This window comes from Pseudonaja textilis, chromosome 1, assembly GCF_049901715.1.
Source record: "Pseudonaja textilis isolate UNSWEBS1 chromosome 1, rPseTex1.2, whole genome shotgun sequence".
NCBI lineage: Eukaryota > Metazoa > Chordata > Lepidosauria > Squamata > Elapidae > Pseudonaja > Pseudonaja textilis.
In genome coordinates, this window is record NC_141990.1 from 247,202,868 (window position 1) to 247,221,599 (window position 18,732).

Here is an 18,732-nt window from a genome sequence, read left to right on the forward strand (position 1 = left end):
TTTGTTTTACAGTACTATAATGTAAGATAACTTACTCATAATGGTATGTTTTGACATTTGCCAAAATAAAACTATACTTGAAAAATATAGAAAGGAGGAAAAAGAGGAATAGATGACAACTGTTGAATGACAAGATACTTGTATGCTGAAAGTTTTTTTAAAAGTGTGGCTTTTATTAGAACTGATAGATTTAAATATACAAGGAACATGGTTTTTAAATTCAATATAAAAATACTTTAACAAGTAAAATACTTTAACAATTTTATTAGGATTAATAGGACATGCAAGCAAATATTGCAGCTTGGCATATGAACCAGCAAACCAGCTCTGTTCTAAGATACTCTATTCGATTTCCCTTCCTTCCTAGTTTTCCATTATGTTCTGGTCAGTCTGCAGAACATGATCACAACAAGCAAATGTAATCTTTCCCAAAGATTGTACTTTTGAATGCCTACTGATACCTTTCTTCTTGGTTGTGAACACTTTTGATTTTACTTACATAAGTGTCCATATTTGGAAATTGAGTTTGCTATGAGTATGTATGCTGATTTGATACAAGAAAGATGCATCAAGGAACATAATGTTTTTAGATGGAATTTCAAAATGATAAATATCTCCATATTGTTGTCCAGAATTCTGCAGAGTTCATGAGGACATCTTTGGCTTCTGACATTGGCTGAAACACAATGCTCATTCCTGTCTTTTGCTCTGGAAAGTTGTAACTCGCTCATGTCTATAAAGAGGAAGCATGGCACATGGAATTCCTTCACAAGGCAAAGTGTCCATTTCTGTGGATGAATACAGCTCAAATCCAACCCAGGCATTCACACACTACAATATTAACCAAAGCCGATTCCAGCCTCCACACGTACACATGTAAGTACAGTTGAGCCATTCATGTTGTCAATCACTGTGTAACCATCTTTACTTATATCAGGAGTTTGTAAAAAATCACATCTATCCTGCATTAATTATCCAATTTATCTGCTGTATGTTTATAGTGGAGATGTGGATATTTCTAACATATTTTTCATTTTTCAGGATTTTAATTCAGAATAGTTAACTAGGCTAATCTAAACAGTCCTAACACAATGACTTAACAATCATATAAGCATTAAAAAACAGAAATAAGTGGACTTTAAAAATCACTTGGCAATTTTATAGCATTTAGCAGGATTATGCCTCCAGGCATTTTTCCAAGGATAAAGACTAAAATTTATTTATTTGTTTGTTTATTTATTTATTTTTTAAAAATGGAGCTGATTGAAATATTGGCTATTCTATTGTGTGAACTGCAATGAAGTTGTTTCCAACCCCAAGAATAGGATGTAGAAATTTTGCAATTATTGCTGCCCTCTGCTATAAATAAGTCAATCAAAAATGTCCAAAATGGGTTGCATAGTATATCAGATTCAAAGAGCTCCAGATGTCAGAGACTTGGTAAAACTCGAGCGCAATTTTGTATGTTAGCTGCAGGCCTTGTAACCGACTTGTAGCTTTATTGATTTCACTGGAACTTGCCAGAGGGACATATTTTGTGTAAATGTGAACACCCTTCCCCCTCTCTTCCCACTCAGCTGCGAAATAGGCCTAATTGGGACTAATTGTCTCCTGATCACTGAATCCTTTGTCCTCCTTGTTGTAAGGGAAACGTGTGCCGCATGCTGCATTCTTCTGTCAAGAAAGACAAAGGATTCCAAGAGGGCTGAACTATTAATCCCAAGAAATACAAATACTGTATTAAAATGATGTTTATGTCCCAGACTTGAACCAACAAAGGTAGAGGAAAAGATCTTTAGCTTAGTTTGCTTCAGTTTTGGTATTGTGGTTCCTTACAGCAGAAGGACTGAATACAGACCAAATGCTGTCTCGTCTATATCTTTAAGTGTGTGTATGTATTGCATGTCCATGCTCCATAAACACACACCATTTTAAAAACTAAGTAAAGTCTTAAATTCCAGATTTCCTTCCCATTGTTTAGTGAATTGTGATCTTTATCAGGCATATTTTTTTTTTTGCTAAGCTTTCCCCCCCTCTGGTCTAATGGATAGGTTAAATTATAAAACAAAGGGGCACCTCTTGACCTCACAGTGACCCAAAGCGAATGGGGTATTTCATTCATTGTGTGGATAATAGCTTTTGCATAGTGAGAATGCTGAAGCATGTTGCTACTTTGAACTCTACTTGGGAGGAGGTATAAAATACCTGATAAGATGTTCTCCATTGAAGGATCTTCTCTTGCACTGAGGGTGGTATGCAAGCCTTTGAGATATGCAGAGCTCCTCAGTAAATGGAAAGCTCGTCTATTTTCATCAGTATGAAAAGAAAGGGTCATTGCCAATGCAAATATTTTAATCCCTTTAAATTACAGTTGCCTTTTCATGGACTAGTTTAAAAAAGGCTTTGGGCACGATGTAAAAAAGCATGTGGTCAGTTTGTACCTTAGAAGTTAAGTGGGTAAACTCTGAATTTTAGAAGCAATTTTGAAATAGGTGTAGTGGGTGTTTGAGGGAATGCAATTCAAGAGAAAAAAAATAGCCAGCTCTGCCTTCACATTTGTCTTTCCACATGATTTAATAGGTTGCAATGAGAAAAAATTCCAAGTGTTTTTTTGGCAAATTACTTTTATCTGATCGTTGAATTGAAATGAGCTACATTTGTTGCACATATTGAACCTGATAGTTCAATATGTCGTGCAGTTCATTTGTATTGTAGAGATTTTACAGGAGCTTTGAGTTTTCTTTGAAGCTATGGAAAATACAGAATGTTGAAATCCAGTTTTCCTTTTAAAAATAGGATGTTATTATTCCATGGAAGTGGAATCAGATTTTTCTGTACAATTAGTTGCAAAATAAAAATAAAAATAACACTTGTTTCTAGAAATTAATGGCTACATTGATGTATCTAAGTGCAACATTTTACAGGGATAGATTTTTGTTTATTTCTTGATCAGGTTAATTAAAGAAATCTGCTGAAATTCAGAAAAGGTGTGCAGCTTGTTCCAGATTTGTTCAGTGAATTCCATGAAGTTGCTTAAGAAATAATAATTGAGCAAGACAAAATGTAAGATGATTTCTGGCAGAATTAAAAGATATAACGTTTATGATAGTTGGAGAAGGCTCTGTATATTTTTTTGTTTCTTTGTACATGCTTATTTTTGCTTAAGGGACTTTAATTCGGAGGTGTGCATCAGTGGTGGGATTCAAAAAATTTTACTACTGGTTCTGTGGGCATGACATATTTGGTGGGTGTGGCTTGGAGTTACGTGACTGGGTGGGTGTGGCTTGGTGGCCTTGTGACGGGTGGTCATGTGACTGTGGACACGGCTTGGTGGTCACATGACTGGCTGCATGGCTTGGTGGTGACTGGGTGGGTGTAGCCAAGTCAATGTCACTCATGTCAAGTGGTGCCTCACCTGGCCCCTCCCCTCCCAGCCATTCCTTGTCACACCCAGCCTCAACATATCTATAGTTCTGTAAAAATGTTGTTCACCTTTTTTTGACTTTATTATCTATGTACAATAGATGTACTTTCATGGACCACTGAAAGGAGGAAATGGCTCACATTCTTTGCCCAAGAGGGTGATAGGCAACAGGCTTTTAGGGGGCTGCCAGCAAGAGGAGGGACAGTGTATTTTCCCAAGCACCAGAAGGCAAACAATGTATTTTCCAAAATACCAGAAGGATGGAAACTGAACAGAGAGAAGCAACCTAAGGAGAAGCTTCCTGACAGTGAGAACAATTAACCAGTGGAACTGCTTGTCACCAGAAGTTCTGGGTGCTCCAACACTGGAGGTTTTCAAGAAGAGACTGGACAGCCATTTCTCTGAAGGTCCCTTCCCCCCAAGGTCCCTTCTAAGTGTTATTCTGTTATTCTGACACTTTTCCCAGGACCTCTGATCAGATTTTGGCATCCTCAGAGTTTTCCTGCCTGAGCAGGGGATTGAACTAGAAGACTTCCATAGTCCCTTTCAACTCTGTTAAATGCACCTATATTTATGCTCTGGACTATTGACATGCAAACCCTGAAAATTACTTGGGCAAAAGAAAGGCAGTAAAATCACCCTAGGTTTTGGGGCAGTATTAATATATGATAAATAATGGAACAATTAAAAATAATAGCAGAGTTTTATCTCTCCCCCCTTCCTTCTTCTTTTTCTTTCTCTCTTTCTTTCTCCCTTTTCTCTTTCTCTCTTTCTCTCCCTTCCTCTTTCTTGCTCTTTCTTTCTATTTTTTCTCTTTCTTTTTCCTCTTTCTTTCTTTTTCTCCCTCTTTCTTTCTTGCTCTTTCTTCCTATCTTGCTCTTTCATTCTTGCCCTCCCCCCCTTCCTTTCTTCCTTTCCTTCCTTGTCTCTATCTCACACACACACACCTTTTCTGGGAAGAACTTATTGGGCGAACTCCAGAGCAGCAAGTGGCAGGACAATGAAGAAAGCAGCAGCATTGGAAAACCCCCTTCGAAGCACATGGGCAGTGGCAGTGGTGGGTGGGCGGGCATGGGGCAGCTATGGGAAGTCCCAGAAATTCCTGGCTTCCCTTTTGGGGCACAGCAGTGGTGGCAGTGGTGGCAGTGGCGGTGGCAGTGCAGCTATGGGAAGCAGCCCCAGGAGTTCACTTTCTCCATGCTGCTGGGGCGGAGAGGGGCGTGGATGTTCCTTGAAAGGGAGGCCAGGAACTCCTGGGGCTGCTTCCCATAGCCGCACTGCCTCTGCTGCTGCCCCTCCCCTGCCGTCTGGATTGGCCCCAAAATGGCACCCCACTTTGGCCTCCTCCCGCCCGGAAAGGTTCTGGAGGTGGGGTGGAGGCACAGAAAGGCCCCAGGCAGCGGAGGAGAGGCCCGGAAAGGCCCTGGGCAAGGGGGGGGGCTGGAAAGGCCCCAGGCGGTGGGGGGGAGGCCCAGAAAGGCCCTGGGTATTGGCCAAGGGCCTAGAGCAACTCACAGGCTTACCTATGAGCAGGCAGATCAGGGCTGCTCAGTTGGGGAACAGGCACCACGTGGGGAAGTCAGGTTAGGCAAGCCATGAGGGCCCAGCATGCCACAGAGGAAAGGAGGAGTGTTTGGGTGGGGTGAGTGGCAGGGGTGGGTGAGCTGCACGCGCGAGCAGGCATTGAGTGGGTGAGGCAACTGATTGACTGGTGACCAGGGAACCAGTTCAGGGGTGTGGCCAGCCAGAAGTTATTACTGGTTCTGTGACCCACACCTAATTACCACTATCGGTTATCCAGAACCCGTGCAAACCGGTTGAATACCACCTCTGGTGTGCATACAGAAGTGTGTGGCTGTGCTTTGTTACATCTAAGGATAGAGCTGCAGGAACATGGAACTTTGATTTCATTTTTATTGCAAGATTTCTTTCGATGGCATTCTATTGCCATGTTTATAGAGGTGCACAACTGAAACTCCAAAAGATGGAAAGCAAGCATAAATTAACACACATACCTATTTTTTTCTACTTAAAATAATTTCTTCCCTAAGCTGTACAGGTAGTCTTTCATTTACTACCACAGTTGAGCCCAAAATTTCTGTTGTTAAGTGAGACATTTGTTAAGTGAGTTTTGTCCCATTTTACAACCTTTTCTGCCCCACTTGTGAATCAGTGTACTGGTTAAGTTAGTAACATGATTGTTAAGTTAATCTGGCTTCCTCATTGACTTTGCTTGTCAGAAGATTGCCAAAGGTGACCGGGACACTGCAACCATCATAAATGTGAGTCAATTGTTAAGCATCTGAATGTAAATCACATGACCACGGGGATGCTGCAATGCTCTTAAGTGTGAAAAATGGTTATAAGACATCTTTTTCAGTGCCATTGTAATGTTGGAAGAATTATCCTTCTGAGTTCAATTCCCAGTGGGGAAAAAGATGCTGGAAACATGGAGGCTGTTTGGAAAGATGGTTTAATGGTGGACAGGACCACATGGCTTGGAGCCCCAAAGAAGGAAGGGCTGAGATGCTGAAAGTACCTGGATTTTATACCCTCTGTTGGGATTTGAATTTGAACTAGGATTCTGATTGGTTGTCAGACTCCCATGGGGCCATGCAGGGGCAACTCTGTAGGCTGTCCTGAATCCCAGGCTTGGTTGAGCCTTGCTGGGTGATGATGTAACGAAAGGGCTTTGGGCAATTCCTATAGCTCTACCTGGAGATCTTTGTTATGTAAAATAGGCTGGTCTAGGCCAGAGTAATGGCCCATTAGCAAAGGTGGGGAGGGCTGAATTTCTGCTTCTGAGTGTCTATTTTTTTAGGGGAAATATTCTGCCTTTTTAATATTTCCTAGGATATTTCATAGTAACTTTGAACGGCCACTAATCAAACTGTTGCAAGTTGAGGACTATCTGTATTAACTTATAAAATAAAAAATAATCCTGAATTTAATATTAAAAAAAAATCAAATTTTGCAGTGTTGCAAAATGTTCAGAGATGCTTCCTTATTCACAATAAAGACACTATTGGACTGAAAAAGGCTGTCGTTGGTTCTCAGCTATCTCTCTGTTCTTCCCCTGTCTGTTTCTTAGTTAATTCCATGAATTATAAACGGGGAGTCCTTGACCTGTGACTACAATGGAACCCAAAATTTCCATTGCTGAGCAAGACAATTGAGTTTTGCCCCACTTTACAACCTTTCTTGCCACAGTTTTTAAGCGAATCACTGCTGTTGTTAAGTAACTAACGTTGTTGTGATTCTGAATTCCCCTTTGACTTTGCTTGCCAAAGGGTTGCAAAAGGGGATCACATGACCAGAGGATGTGGCAACCAATCTAAATATATTCTAGTTGCCAAGTGTTCAAATTCTTATGCTTCCACAGTCATAAATGTGAAAAACTATCATAAGTCACTTTTTCAGTGTTGTTATAACTTGGAACACTCATTAAACAAATGGTTGGTAAGTCAAGGACTACTTGTATGAATTTTAACTTACGTTGTAAAACTTAACAATTTTAACTTACATTAACTTACATTTAACTTATATCTTCTTATTAGCTGCATATTTATTCAGTTATTTACAAAATTTGTACCCTACATGTCCAGTGTTAAAATATATAAAATTAATTCAAAACATCAGATAATTGTTTCTGCAGAAAAATACTTGTTCGCTATGGGCTAATTTTCTGTAGTTTTGATTAAGTATTTATTAATCAAATGTATAGTTATAATTAAGAAAGGACTAGATTTCACAGAGACGCATATTATTCTTGAGGAAGCTGATTAAAATTGGGACCCATGAAACATATTGTACCCTATCAAGTTTATTACAGACTCCTTTGTTTGCTGAGACTGTAAACGCTAATAGTTTGCCAATTAATCAAAACTATGTACTGCTGTGTTGTAATGATGAGGCAGTCGAGTTGTTTGATCATGAACAACTGAATTATGATGATGATCTTTATTGGAGTATAGTCTTGCATTTATATACATTTTTAGTTATCCTTTAGTACAGTAATCCATACAATTAATTATCTCTAGTTAAAGTCTAACAAATGTTTACTTCCCCTCTATAATCCTCCTTTAGATTAGTGACTTTGTTTACCTAAGTTGTATTTGCTTGGAAACATTCTTTATCTGAGGTTTGCCATCCAAGATTGGAACATTCCTGCAATTGCAACTCTACATATCCTCGTTTTTTATTTTAAATGGAGGATTCAAAGATTTATGAATGTATCGCAATTGTAGAGGATTAAGAGAGGGGGAAGCAGGACGAAACAATGCGAATAAATTTGGAATACATTGAATAAAACAACAGGTTGCAATTAGTACAATAATAATTATATCATAAAAGAAAAACTGTCTGAGCCAAGACCAATCAGGGAGCCAATTGGTTAGCCACTCAAAAGGTGAGTAATGAGCATGGATATTATTTTGAATGTATGATTGTAAATTGGCAAGCTCATCCTCAATAGCTTTATTCAAAGAATGAAAATGCACAACACATCCACGGCGTCCAACTAACGTACAGAACCCTCCCTGACAGGCTAAAAGATAGTCTATGGCAAAACGCTGCTGTAAGACATCTTGATTTAAGTCTTCTATTTCATGCTGCAAATCACGAATAATAGCAGTGGTAGCATTGATGGATTTTTCAAGTCTGCAGGTGAGACCAAGAATAGATCGTCTGTTTTCTTGAGCAATTATGCCAGGATAAGAGCCTAGAGTAAAGACTCCTGTAACGGCCTCTGCCAATGCATGGCCAAATGTAGAACCAGAAGACAATTGTGTGTCAATAATGACTTCATCATTGCATGTAGGCCCCAGAGAGGAACGCCACTGTCGAGTTGATGGGAGCGTACCTATTTGAACAGGTCGAGTAAAATAACCTATAGGTGCACATTGATAATTCTGAGGATGAACATTAGTAGCATATTTATCAAAAAAGAACCACGTATTAGGATCCTTAAGCTGCCAACCAGCGCATATTGATCCTGTATTAGATTGATCAGAGGCATTAAAAATAGGAAAATTGTCAGGATACATATTAGGAGCTATATTAATTCCATGCAAAGAAGAATTAAAGGTACCTGACAACCAATAGTAGTCAGAACAATAACTATAATTCCCTAGCTTTTTTAATATGTGCTGAGCATCGTCATAATCAGACCAATTATGAAGCCAAGTGTGTTTAGCTTGACAACAGAAACACAGATCCCTTGTAAATTGACTAAATTTCAAGTAATGCCAACGGACAGAATTCAATTGCATAGGGGGTATAGAAAATAGCCAGGAGTGTGAAATAGATTGTAGTTGTGAGACAATAAATGTAGAAGACAAGATCAAGTTAGGGGTAAAAGAAATTTGACCAAATGCCATTGGGGGCTCATAGTATAAAGTAATATTTGTGCCATGGGTCATAAATAGGTATTGGGCATGACGAACCCACAAATTAGGGTTAAGACGAACCACAGAAGTGTCATTTTGAGCAGAAACACCATTAACCATAAACAAGAAAATACCAAGTAAAATGGTAACAGAGTTAGCAGTAATAATAGCAAAAACAGCAGCAACAAGATTTTCAGGAGTCTGAGGTAATGAGGCCTGTTGCAGTTGTGGTTGAGCTTGATATGTAGTAGATTTAACCTGGCCCCAAGTGATGGGTTGTGGGCGCGTCGACCTTGGAAGACAGACTTCCGTGTTCAGATGAAGATTGAAATCCGGAATCGGGTTGTGAAAGCCCTGATGCTATGCCATGATATGGATGAACACAGCGCGCTGGAACCCACACTGCTTGTTGAGTAGAAGGATCTTCCATAGCGGCATAACTGCGACCCCAGGTGATCAGTGGTGTAGGGCCTTTCCAGGTTGGATCTGGAGCTTGGCGATACTTTACCAAAGGCCTTGCTAAAGATTCAGTAGTTCGAAAATGCAAATTAACAGGTGAGTCTGCAAGAGAATCTAAAAAGGTTAAATAATTCCAAGTATATAATGCTACAGCAATGAGATTTTGAATCTTTCACAGATGGTAAGGGCCAGACTCAGTTTGTAATTGTTTCTGAAACAATGCCTTAAAAGTACGATGAGCTCGCTCAACTATAGCTTGACCCTGAGAGTTGTAAGGAATTCCGTGCACTAAAGTAATATTCCATTTCTGACAAAAGGTTTGAAATTCCTTACTAATATAAGCGGGGCCATTGTCAGTTTTAAACTGAGAAGGCTGACCCATTACAGCAAAAGAGGATAGGCAATGAGAAATAACATCTGAAGTACATTCATGTTTTGAAGCATTAATCCAAAGGAAGTGTGAATGAGTGTCAATAGATGTATCAAGATAACAGTATGGCTTAAAGGTTGAAAATTGAGTTACATCCATTTGCCAAATTTGATTAGCTTGGGTTCCTCGTGGGTTGACACCTACTGGAAAGGGAACTGCCAGTTGCTGACAAGCTGTACAAACATGGACAATATCCCAGGCTTGAGATAATGAAATTTTAAATTGCTTTGCAAGCGATTTGGCATTTTGATGAAAATAAGAATGACTAGCAACAGGATCAGCAAACAAAGATGCAACATCCTTTAAGGATTCATCTGCCTTCTGATTTCCTTCAGTCAAGGCATTAGTAAAGGGAGTATGACTTTGAATGTGTTCTACATACAAAGAATACAAGCGAGTTTCCAAACTATCCTTTAAAGATAAAAACAAGGATAACAAATTCTTATTCAAAGAGAGCACAATAAGAAAAGGGAAGAGATTGCATAGCTAAATACACATATTGAGTATCAACGATCAAGTTAATAGGTTGGTCATTGAACAATTGTAAAGCCAAAATCACAGCAGCCAGCTCAGCACCTTGAGCTGAAGTCTGCGTGGCAGTAAATTTAGAATACCATTGTTGTTGAATCTGCCAGACAACCACACCCCTTGTAGGTGATCCATCAGTAAAGACTGTAAGAGCTTTAGAAATAGGTTTTCGCACAAAAATGGAAGAAAAGGCCAGATTTAAAGTAGTAGTAACCACTATTTTAGGATCCTTGGGTAAAGAATACAACAAGTTTCCCACATATTGAGAAAAGGCTATCTGATATGATTCTGAAATCATCATCAAATGCTTATGTTCAACTTTCGGACGAGTGAAAGCTATGCTAATGAGATCCTGTCCTGTAAGATATAAGGCTCGTTTACGACCTTTAATAATCAAATCCTCTAACGCTGATTGATAAGGATAAATGTTTCTAGGCGGAGTAGCTGACAAATTAATCCATTCATGAATGTTGACCGCTTGAGGGGACGCATTAGAATAAAGACATCCCGTGGTTAAGGATGTAGTGGGAAGAATAGCTAAACAAAGTCCTATTGTTAAGGATGTTATCCTGTCCACATATCGATGCTTAAACTTATTCAGTATTTCTTGAAGGCATGTTCTTTGAGGATCAGTTAATACAACTAGATCTCCCGGTGATTGTGCTCCCTTCAAAGACTGAAATAAGGGCAAAATATCACCAGTTGTAATGTAGAAGAATGGGATGCCCAATTAATTATGCCAAGTAATTTTTGCCATTGTACTAATGTATATGATTTCTGTACTTGTAATTCAGGAAGAATTGGAATGGAGGAATTGTGCAACATTCTATGTTTCCCATTATTATTATTTTTTTAACAAAAACAGGAGTATTCCAAGGACTAGTAGAAGGTTCTATATGACCAGCAGCCAATTGTTCTTGAACCAATTGTTGTAAAGCAGAAAGTTTTTCCTTTGATAATGGCCATTGTTCCACCCAAACCAGTGTAGAACAGAGCCATTTAAGAGGAAGAGCCATAATCAAGAATCAAATGGGCATTAAGAAGAGAAAGGATATCATGGCCCCAAATATTACTATGAGTATCTAGAATGTATGGTTGTAGGAAAAAGGACTTAACAGCAGATGTTGTAACATTAATTTCTTGAACACTCTGCCAAGCAGCTATAGAACCTCCTATTCCCCACAATGAGGAAACTGTCGTTTTTGGCCACTGTACTGGCCACTGTAAAGAGGAGATGATAGTAACATTGGCTCCAGTATCCAATAACCCTTGAAATGGTTGTTTATTAAGGAAGAGCGTTAACAAAGGACGAGAGGAGTTCAGCTGATGAAGTAAGCCTACAGATAAAGAAGTTGATCCAAATCCTGCATCCCCACGATTACCTATACCAGGAGATGGATTTTCATATTGAAGAAGAAGCAATTGAGCAACAGAAGAATTACAAGGAAGAACTTGAGGAAGATTCACCCAAATCTGAATCATGAGGATACCAGTGTAATCTGAATGTATTACCCCAGGCACAACATAACAGTCCTTTTTGTGTGCAGAAGAACGAGGCAAAAAGAGGACCTTTAAGTTGAGATGGAACTATTTTAACTTCCATGGGAAATTTAAACTCAATTTCCTCTTGAGTGATTAAATCGATCCCAGTGCTACTGGCTGTGGCTGGTGAGGAGTGAGAGAGACTGCTGGAGGAGTCAGAGTGATGGGAAAGGCACGCTTTGGATTCTGGGTGGGTACCACACCCATTGTCAAGTTTCCTGACCGAAACCAAGATTGATTGGCCCAATGAAATCCCTTTTTACAAATAGGGCACTTCTTAGAAGGACGATTCTGAGGCATAGAAGGTGTAGAACAACAGTCCTTCTGAAAGTGGCCAGGCTTCTTACACTTAAAACAGTTACCAATTGGTCGCTGTCCTTTCTGAATAGCAGCTGCTGACATATGCATTTTGTAAGTTTGTGATCCAATATCCTGGCAGACTCGCAGCATATCTGCCAGAGTATAATGAGCAGTAGCCTTTAATGGCTGTAAAGCTCTTTTACAATATGCATTAGCATTTTCAATAGCTAATTGGTGAAGAAGTTCACCAGCAGCTTCCTGATGATCAAACTGCTGTCTAATTGCTTTGGACAGACGCTCAACAAAGTCAGCATAAGGCTCATTGGCATTCTGTTGAATGTTTGAAAAATTTGCTCTAGGTTCTCCAGCTTGGGGTACTTTAAGAAAAGCACAAAAGGCACATTCAGAAACAATAGTTAACGTAGCTGGAGGAAGAACAACTTGAGTAGGAATTGTACCAAACGGTCCAGAACCAAATAGCTGCTCAACTGTATATACTCCTCCTCCTCCTAAAGCAGCAGCTTGAGCATGTCTCATATATTCACTCTCCCAAACCACATATTGCATGGATGTTAAAAACATGCGAAATATTTGCTTCCAATCTTCAGGGATCATTGTATAACCATTTTTTTATTCCTTCTACAAGTCCTCTTGTAGAATTACCACTAATCTCATAGTCTGTAACTGCCTTTTTTAACTCTCTTAAGATCTGATAAGGCAGACCCTCCCATTCTGCTACTTGCAGTCCAAGCTGTGGCCCCTGATCAGGACGATATTGTACTGGACAAACAGACAGTAATTCTGCAAGTTCTGTTCCTGAGACAGAGGCATCCCTTTTACAAGTCTCTACCATTTTCTGAAAAGAAGACTGAACAATAGAATCAGGAGGCTTTTGCCCTGTATCTGCAGGAGCTGAGGGAATTGAAGACATATATTCAGGTGAAGAAGGGGGACAAATGACAGCATTAGTATAATGTGAAGGTGGAGGTGTTAAAAGAGAAAGTTCATTGTGACCAAATGTTTCAATTGCATGCCTACATAAATGCCACACATGCAAAACTTCTATTTTTGCTTGAGGTTCAGTATGCAATGTTTTCCCAATACGTTCCCAATCAGTTAATTTTAAAGACCCCTTTTCTGGGTGCCATAGGCACTGAGCTGCAATCTCCTGGACCAGCCTTAAGAGATTTCTCTGTGGTACCTCAGTATTATTTTTCTTCAACAAATAGCACAATTCATTTACATGCTTCCTTTGTTCCTCAGAAAGCAAAGACCCCATACTTACAGAACCCAAAAGGTTGAAGAAAGCACAAAGGGTTGAAGGTGCACCAAATCCTTGCCAGACGAAGTAAGAGGGCCCGTGTTCAGGTGCCACTTGTTGTAATGATGAGGCAGTTGGGTTGTTTGATCATGAACAACTGAATTATGATGATGATCTTTATTGGAGTATAGTCTTGCATTTATATACATTTTTAGTTATCCTCCATCATTGGTTAACTTTGGTTACTGCTTAAGTTTCGTTACGGTTTAGTACAGTAATCCATACAGTTAATTATCTCTAGTTAAAGTCTAACATATGTTTACTTCCCCTCTCTAATCCTCCTTTGGATTAGTGACTTTGTTTACCTGAGTTGTATTTGCTTGGAAACATTCTTTATCTGAGGTTTGCCCTCCGAGATTGGAACATTCCTGCAATTACAACTCTACACTGCTGGATGACAGTATACATCTTTAAATTGTATTTGCAGTTTTAGATCAATCATTTTAATTCAGTCTAACCTGTCTCATAGGGTTGTGGTAAAGTTTTTAGAGAGAAAGATTAAACTAAAGGGCAATAAACATCCATTTAGTTTATTCAAACGGGAAGCATTTTCCTGTGCAGGTAAATTCAGGTAAATTTTAGGAAAATATATAATAAAAAGAGCACATAAAAACACATGCAATATAGCTTCTGGAATGTTTTTTTCCTCCAGTTCCTTACCTGCAGTAGCAACAGAAGGATTGGTATATTTTTTTGCAACAAAAGTGTATGTGTCTTTCTGTTCCTTTTTATGCGTGCTTGTGTATAAGTGGGAAAGGTAGTGTGAGCTGCTTATATTTTATTCTGAATTATATGCCCAGGTTGAAGAGAACATAGAAAGGAATAGTAAGCAACATTCTAGCTATTATCAATATACCTTTCACAGGAATTCAAAGGAATTACAGTATGTTTTCTGGAATATTTTTCTAGTCTGATCTGTTCATTTTCAAAGTTGGCCTTTCTTTTGTTAACTTCTACCAGAACAAAATTTGGTCCCTTTAATGTTTAGTTTTGAGTCAGTTAACTATGTTGAATGACAGTCAAGAGTTTCAAGCACCTTTACATACATTTCTTTTCAGTATTTCATTAGCTTGGAAAAATAAGAATGATAATAGACAATGCACTTTGATTAGAAATTCTTGTATCTCATGTAAAAAAAATCCTTTCTCTAGGACAAAGAAATGCAGATAATGCAATTGAACTTTAATTAAGGGTATTTCTTTCTGTAAATATGCTTGTTCTGTGCTGACAATTCTAGAATAATTTGTGTCTGATGAGACATGCAGTTTAAAAGGGCACTTACCTGTTTCTTCTGTAAAGACATTTCCCGTTGCTTTTCTTTTATGATGAATAATTTTGTAAAGATAATACAAAATAGAAATCAACTACTATGGATTTCTTCTTGTTATACATGTATAATATGTGGATTTGGCATTGGTAGAGCAGTGAAAATAACTTTGTAAGTAACCAAAAACACATGTGACATTAATTCTCATATGATTAAATGGTAAAAATAATCATAGCAACCTACTGTTCACTGGTCATATTGTAGCTATAATCGCCAAGCCTGAGAAACTCCTGCAATAATTTTATTAATCTCTAGTGACTGAGATTATAATTGGCAAAGATGATGAAGCAATAGTCATTCTGAAATTAGAAGTTCAATTTGACTTATTAGAAGTAAATTGCTACTACCACTCTTTTTTACCATTTGACAGTACAATATAAGGAATAAATAGTCATTCATATAAGAAAAATGAACTTCTGCAATTGCTTAAAAATGTTTCATGAAAATATTGTTCAAACTTAGTAGACTAATAAAATTGTTTTATTTAATGAGTTTAAATTTGTATACTATTTAGTTATTTATGGGTATTTTGGTCTCTACTCTTTACAATATAATCTGTTAAGAAAGATCTGTTTTATGTGCAGTGAGAACTCACTATATATAATATTATTGTCTATGTCAGCTGTCAAACTCCGATGCGTCACATGCGGCTACAGCCACGCCCGGTTTAGCAAAGGGGGAAAAACTCCTGATATGTCACGTGACGCTATCATGATGACATGAGTTTGACATGGTTTATATGACATGGTTTGACCTGGTCTATATGAAGAATGTTATAGTTTGTGTCAATTGAGTTAAAAGTAATTTGTTTCTTCTTGCACATTTGCACTTTTTGAGATTGCAGTAATTAGTGAAGTGGAATGGACTGATTTGTTGTGTACCACACTACACTTTTATTTATTTTTGCCGGCTTATCATATTGTATACAGTAATTGAATAAGATTTGCCCAGAAGGGAAAAACATATTGCTGCCCAAAAGCATAATTTGTATAGATTTTGATTAAGTTTTTAATTTTTGTTAGCTACTTTTTTCTACTATGTTTTAATCTTCGTACATGGTATGCAGTGAAGTAGTTAGGATTGTGATATTTTTTTCAGCAACAGCGCTAATGGTCTTCGAACAAAATTAGATATTTTAATTCTGTTAAATTGTTGTTAAGTGAATCGCTGCAATTGTTAAGTTAGTAACGTGGTTGTTAAGTTATTATCTGGCCTTCCCATTGAGGTTGCTTGTCAGAATAAAACCCACAAAAGGGGATCACATAATCTTTCAACCATCATAGATATGAACCAGTTGCTTGGCATCCAAATTTGGATCATATGACCATGGAGATGCTGCAATGGTCATAAGTGTGAAAAGTGGCCATGTCATTTTTTTCCAGTACCATTGTAACTTTGAATGGTCACCAAACAAGTTCCAAGTTGAGGACTACCTGTATAAAAATGCTGGTATATTATTATTTGTGGATAAGGAGAAGTTGTATATCACAACAGTGTTGTCTGCTGTAATATCAGGGATAACATTGCAATACAGCCCATCTTGGTGACATTTTTTGGTGTATAATACAATACTGGCCATAATGGTGTTTTCAGAAGGCTTGTTGGTGGATAGTATTTTCCCCCCAAAAGTTGAATTGTCAAACAACTGTCAAATTACAAATGTTTTTAAAATAGGTGTGAATAGACCATATATTCTTAATCTGTGGCCCTTAAGTAGGAGATCAACTTAATTGGGGTTTTCTGAGCAAATGCTTGATTGTGACTTTAGATCAGTTTGGATATTATACAAATAGACTTTTTTCCCCAGTTTTTAAAAAAATTTCCTGGTCTTTCAGTGGTGTGCCTATCATTAACTGTAATCAAGTTGATCCTTGCAATTGGTCACCATCTTCTCATTTCTTTGACATCTTTCAACATTGTAGGTATCTCAAAGGGACCAGAAACTTTGTGCAATGTATCAAAAACATGATAATTGAGCTTGATCATTTATGATGCAAATGTGAACTCTGGGTTGATTTGTTCTATGATTTGTTTGTTGTTGCTTTTTCTTGTATATCCACAGTATTCTCAGAAGTTAACATGAAATGTATCAATCCTCTTTCTATCCTGCTCTTTCTAAATATAGTTTCCATCTGCACAGAGCATCACAGGCAAGACTATTGCCTGCATGATTATAGTCCTTTTATAAATAGTCACAATATGAGTATTTTTATAAGGTCTTCAAGGCCTTCATTGCTACACCACTGAGTGCTAGTCTGTAATGTATTTATTGATTATTGTTATTGTTAATAGACAATATTAAACAGAGAAACTGTTTACTACTTCAGTAAACCTTTTATCAATTCTAAGGCTAATGAATCTTCTGTTCTTGTTTTGGTCTCCTTCATCTTTAATCACAATCCCACTTTTCATTGTGCTTCTTGATTTTTATTAGTAGAGGTTGCATATGGTTTGCATACAGCGTTGGTTATTCATGTTTGTTACTCCAGGGTGAAAGCCTTGCTCATCTTCCTATCAGAGCTCTTTCAATATATATTTTGTATATAAAAGGAATATATAAAGAAAGAACATAGTGCCTTGTCTCAATCCTATATAGCAGGGATCCCCCAAATTGTGGGCTGCTGGCCCATTACCGGGCCATGTCCTATTTGCAACCAGCCCATGTGAGTGGTGTAACAAATAAAGATGTGCACTTGCCCCTCACACAAAACCATCCCCTCTTCTCCCCCCGGTGCTGGACCACAAATGTGGAAAGATTGGGGAATGCTGCTATATTGATCTAGGCTACTTCATTTTGCTGTATCCTGGCTTCTTGTCCTGTGTAGAAATTTTTCACGAGAACAATGAGATATTTTGAAAGTCTCATATTTCTAAGGTTACTGTGTAGCTTGACATGTTTAAGTCAATCAAAAACCTTTCTATGATCAGTAAAACACTTTGCAGGTAATCCTTGACTTCATGACTATTTGTTTAATGATCTGTCCTCAAAGTTATGACTGTTGCATCACCCCCAAAGTCTTGTGATCACAATTTAGGCACTTGGCGATCAACTTGTATTTACAGTGATTGCAGAGTTTAGTGGTCATATGATCACAATTTGTGACCTTCCCAGCTGTCTTCCAACAAGCAAAATCAATTGGGGAAGCCAGATTCACTTAATGACCATATGATTCACATAACAACTGTGATTATTCACTTAATGACCACAGTACAAATGGCAATAAAATTGGGTCCACTCAAGTGATGGTTCACTTAAAGACTGCATTCCTTAGCGACCAAAATTCCAATCCCAATGTGGTCATAAGTTATTGACTACTTGTATAATCATATAAATTTAACCTCTTTAGGCTTCTCAGTTAATGTTTTAGAATGTAAAAGGATCCTGAGACCAAAATACTTGAAAGCCACTTTTGTAAGGTATTTTGGAGGTTGACATCTCAGTTGTGCAGAATTTCAGTACAGATAGTCAATGAGTTACAACCACAATTGAGTCCAAAATTTCCATCGCTAAGCAAGATAATTGTTAAGTAAGCCATTTTACAATCTTTCATGAAACGGTTGTTACTGTAGCTGTTCATTTAGAAAACAGTTGTTAAGTGAATCTGGCTTCCTCATTAATTTTGCGTATCAGAAGGTCACAAAAGTGATAACATGATCCTGGGACACTGCAGCCATCCTAAATCTATGCCAATTGCCAAATGTCCAAATTTTGATCACATTGCCATGCTGCAACAATAGTAAGTGTGAAAAGGGGTCACTTTTTTCTAGTGCTGTTGTACGTTTGGTCACTAAACGAATAGTTATAAGATGAGGCTGTTTTGTATACACTTTCCATCTTTCTTTGATCTTATTTGAATCAGTTACTATCTGTCCACTGGTGTACTCAGGTATACCAATTTGAGATTGGAATTCTTCTTCTGAGTTAAGAGTCTTAGGAAGATTTGGCTTCCTTGTCTCTTCCAATTACCTTTATGAGTGTTTTCGTAATACATCTTTTAAACAAAGTTCCTTCTT

General features: G+C 38.0%; 1 protein-coding gene across 3 annotated transcripts in view; it reads left to right on the plus strand.

The window, feature by feature from the left end:
* The window catches only part of MPPED2 (metallophosphoesterase domain containing 2), a 154,604-nt gene that overhangs the window by 6,257 nt on the left and 129,615 nt on the right, over positions 1-18,732 (plus strand). For all 3 annotated transcript variants that reach the window (XM_026706120.2, XM_026706127.2, XM_026706136.2), the window contains exon 2: positions 633-876. In XM_026706120.2, coding sequence (XP_026561905.1) covers positions 749-876 — 128 coding nt within the window. In that variant the 5' untranslated portion in view covers positions 633-748. The remainder of the gene's footprint in view (positions 1-632; positions 877-18,732) is intronic.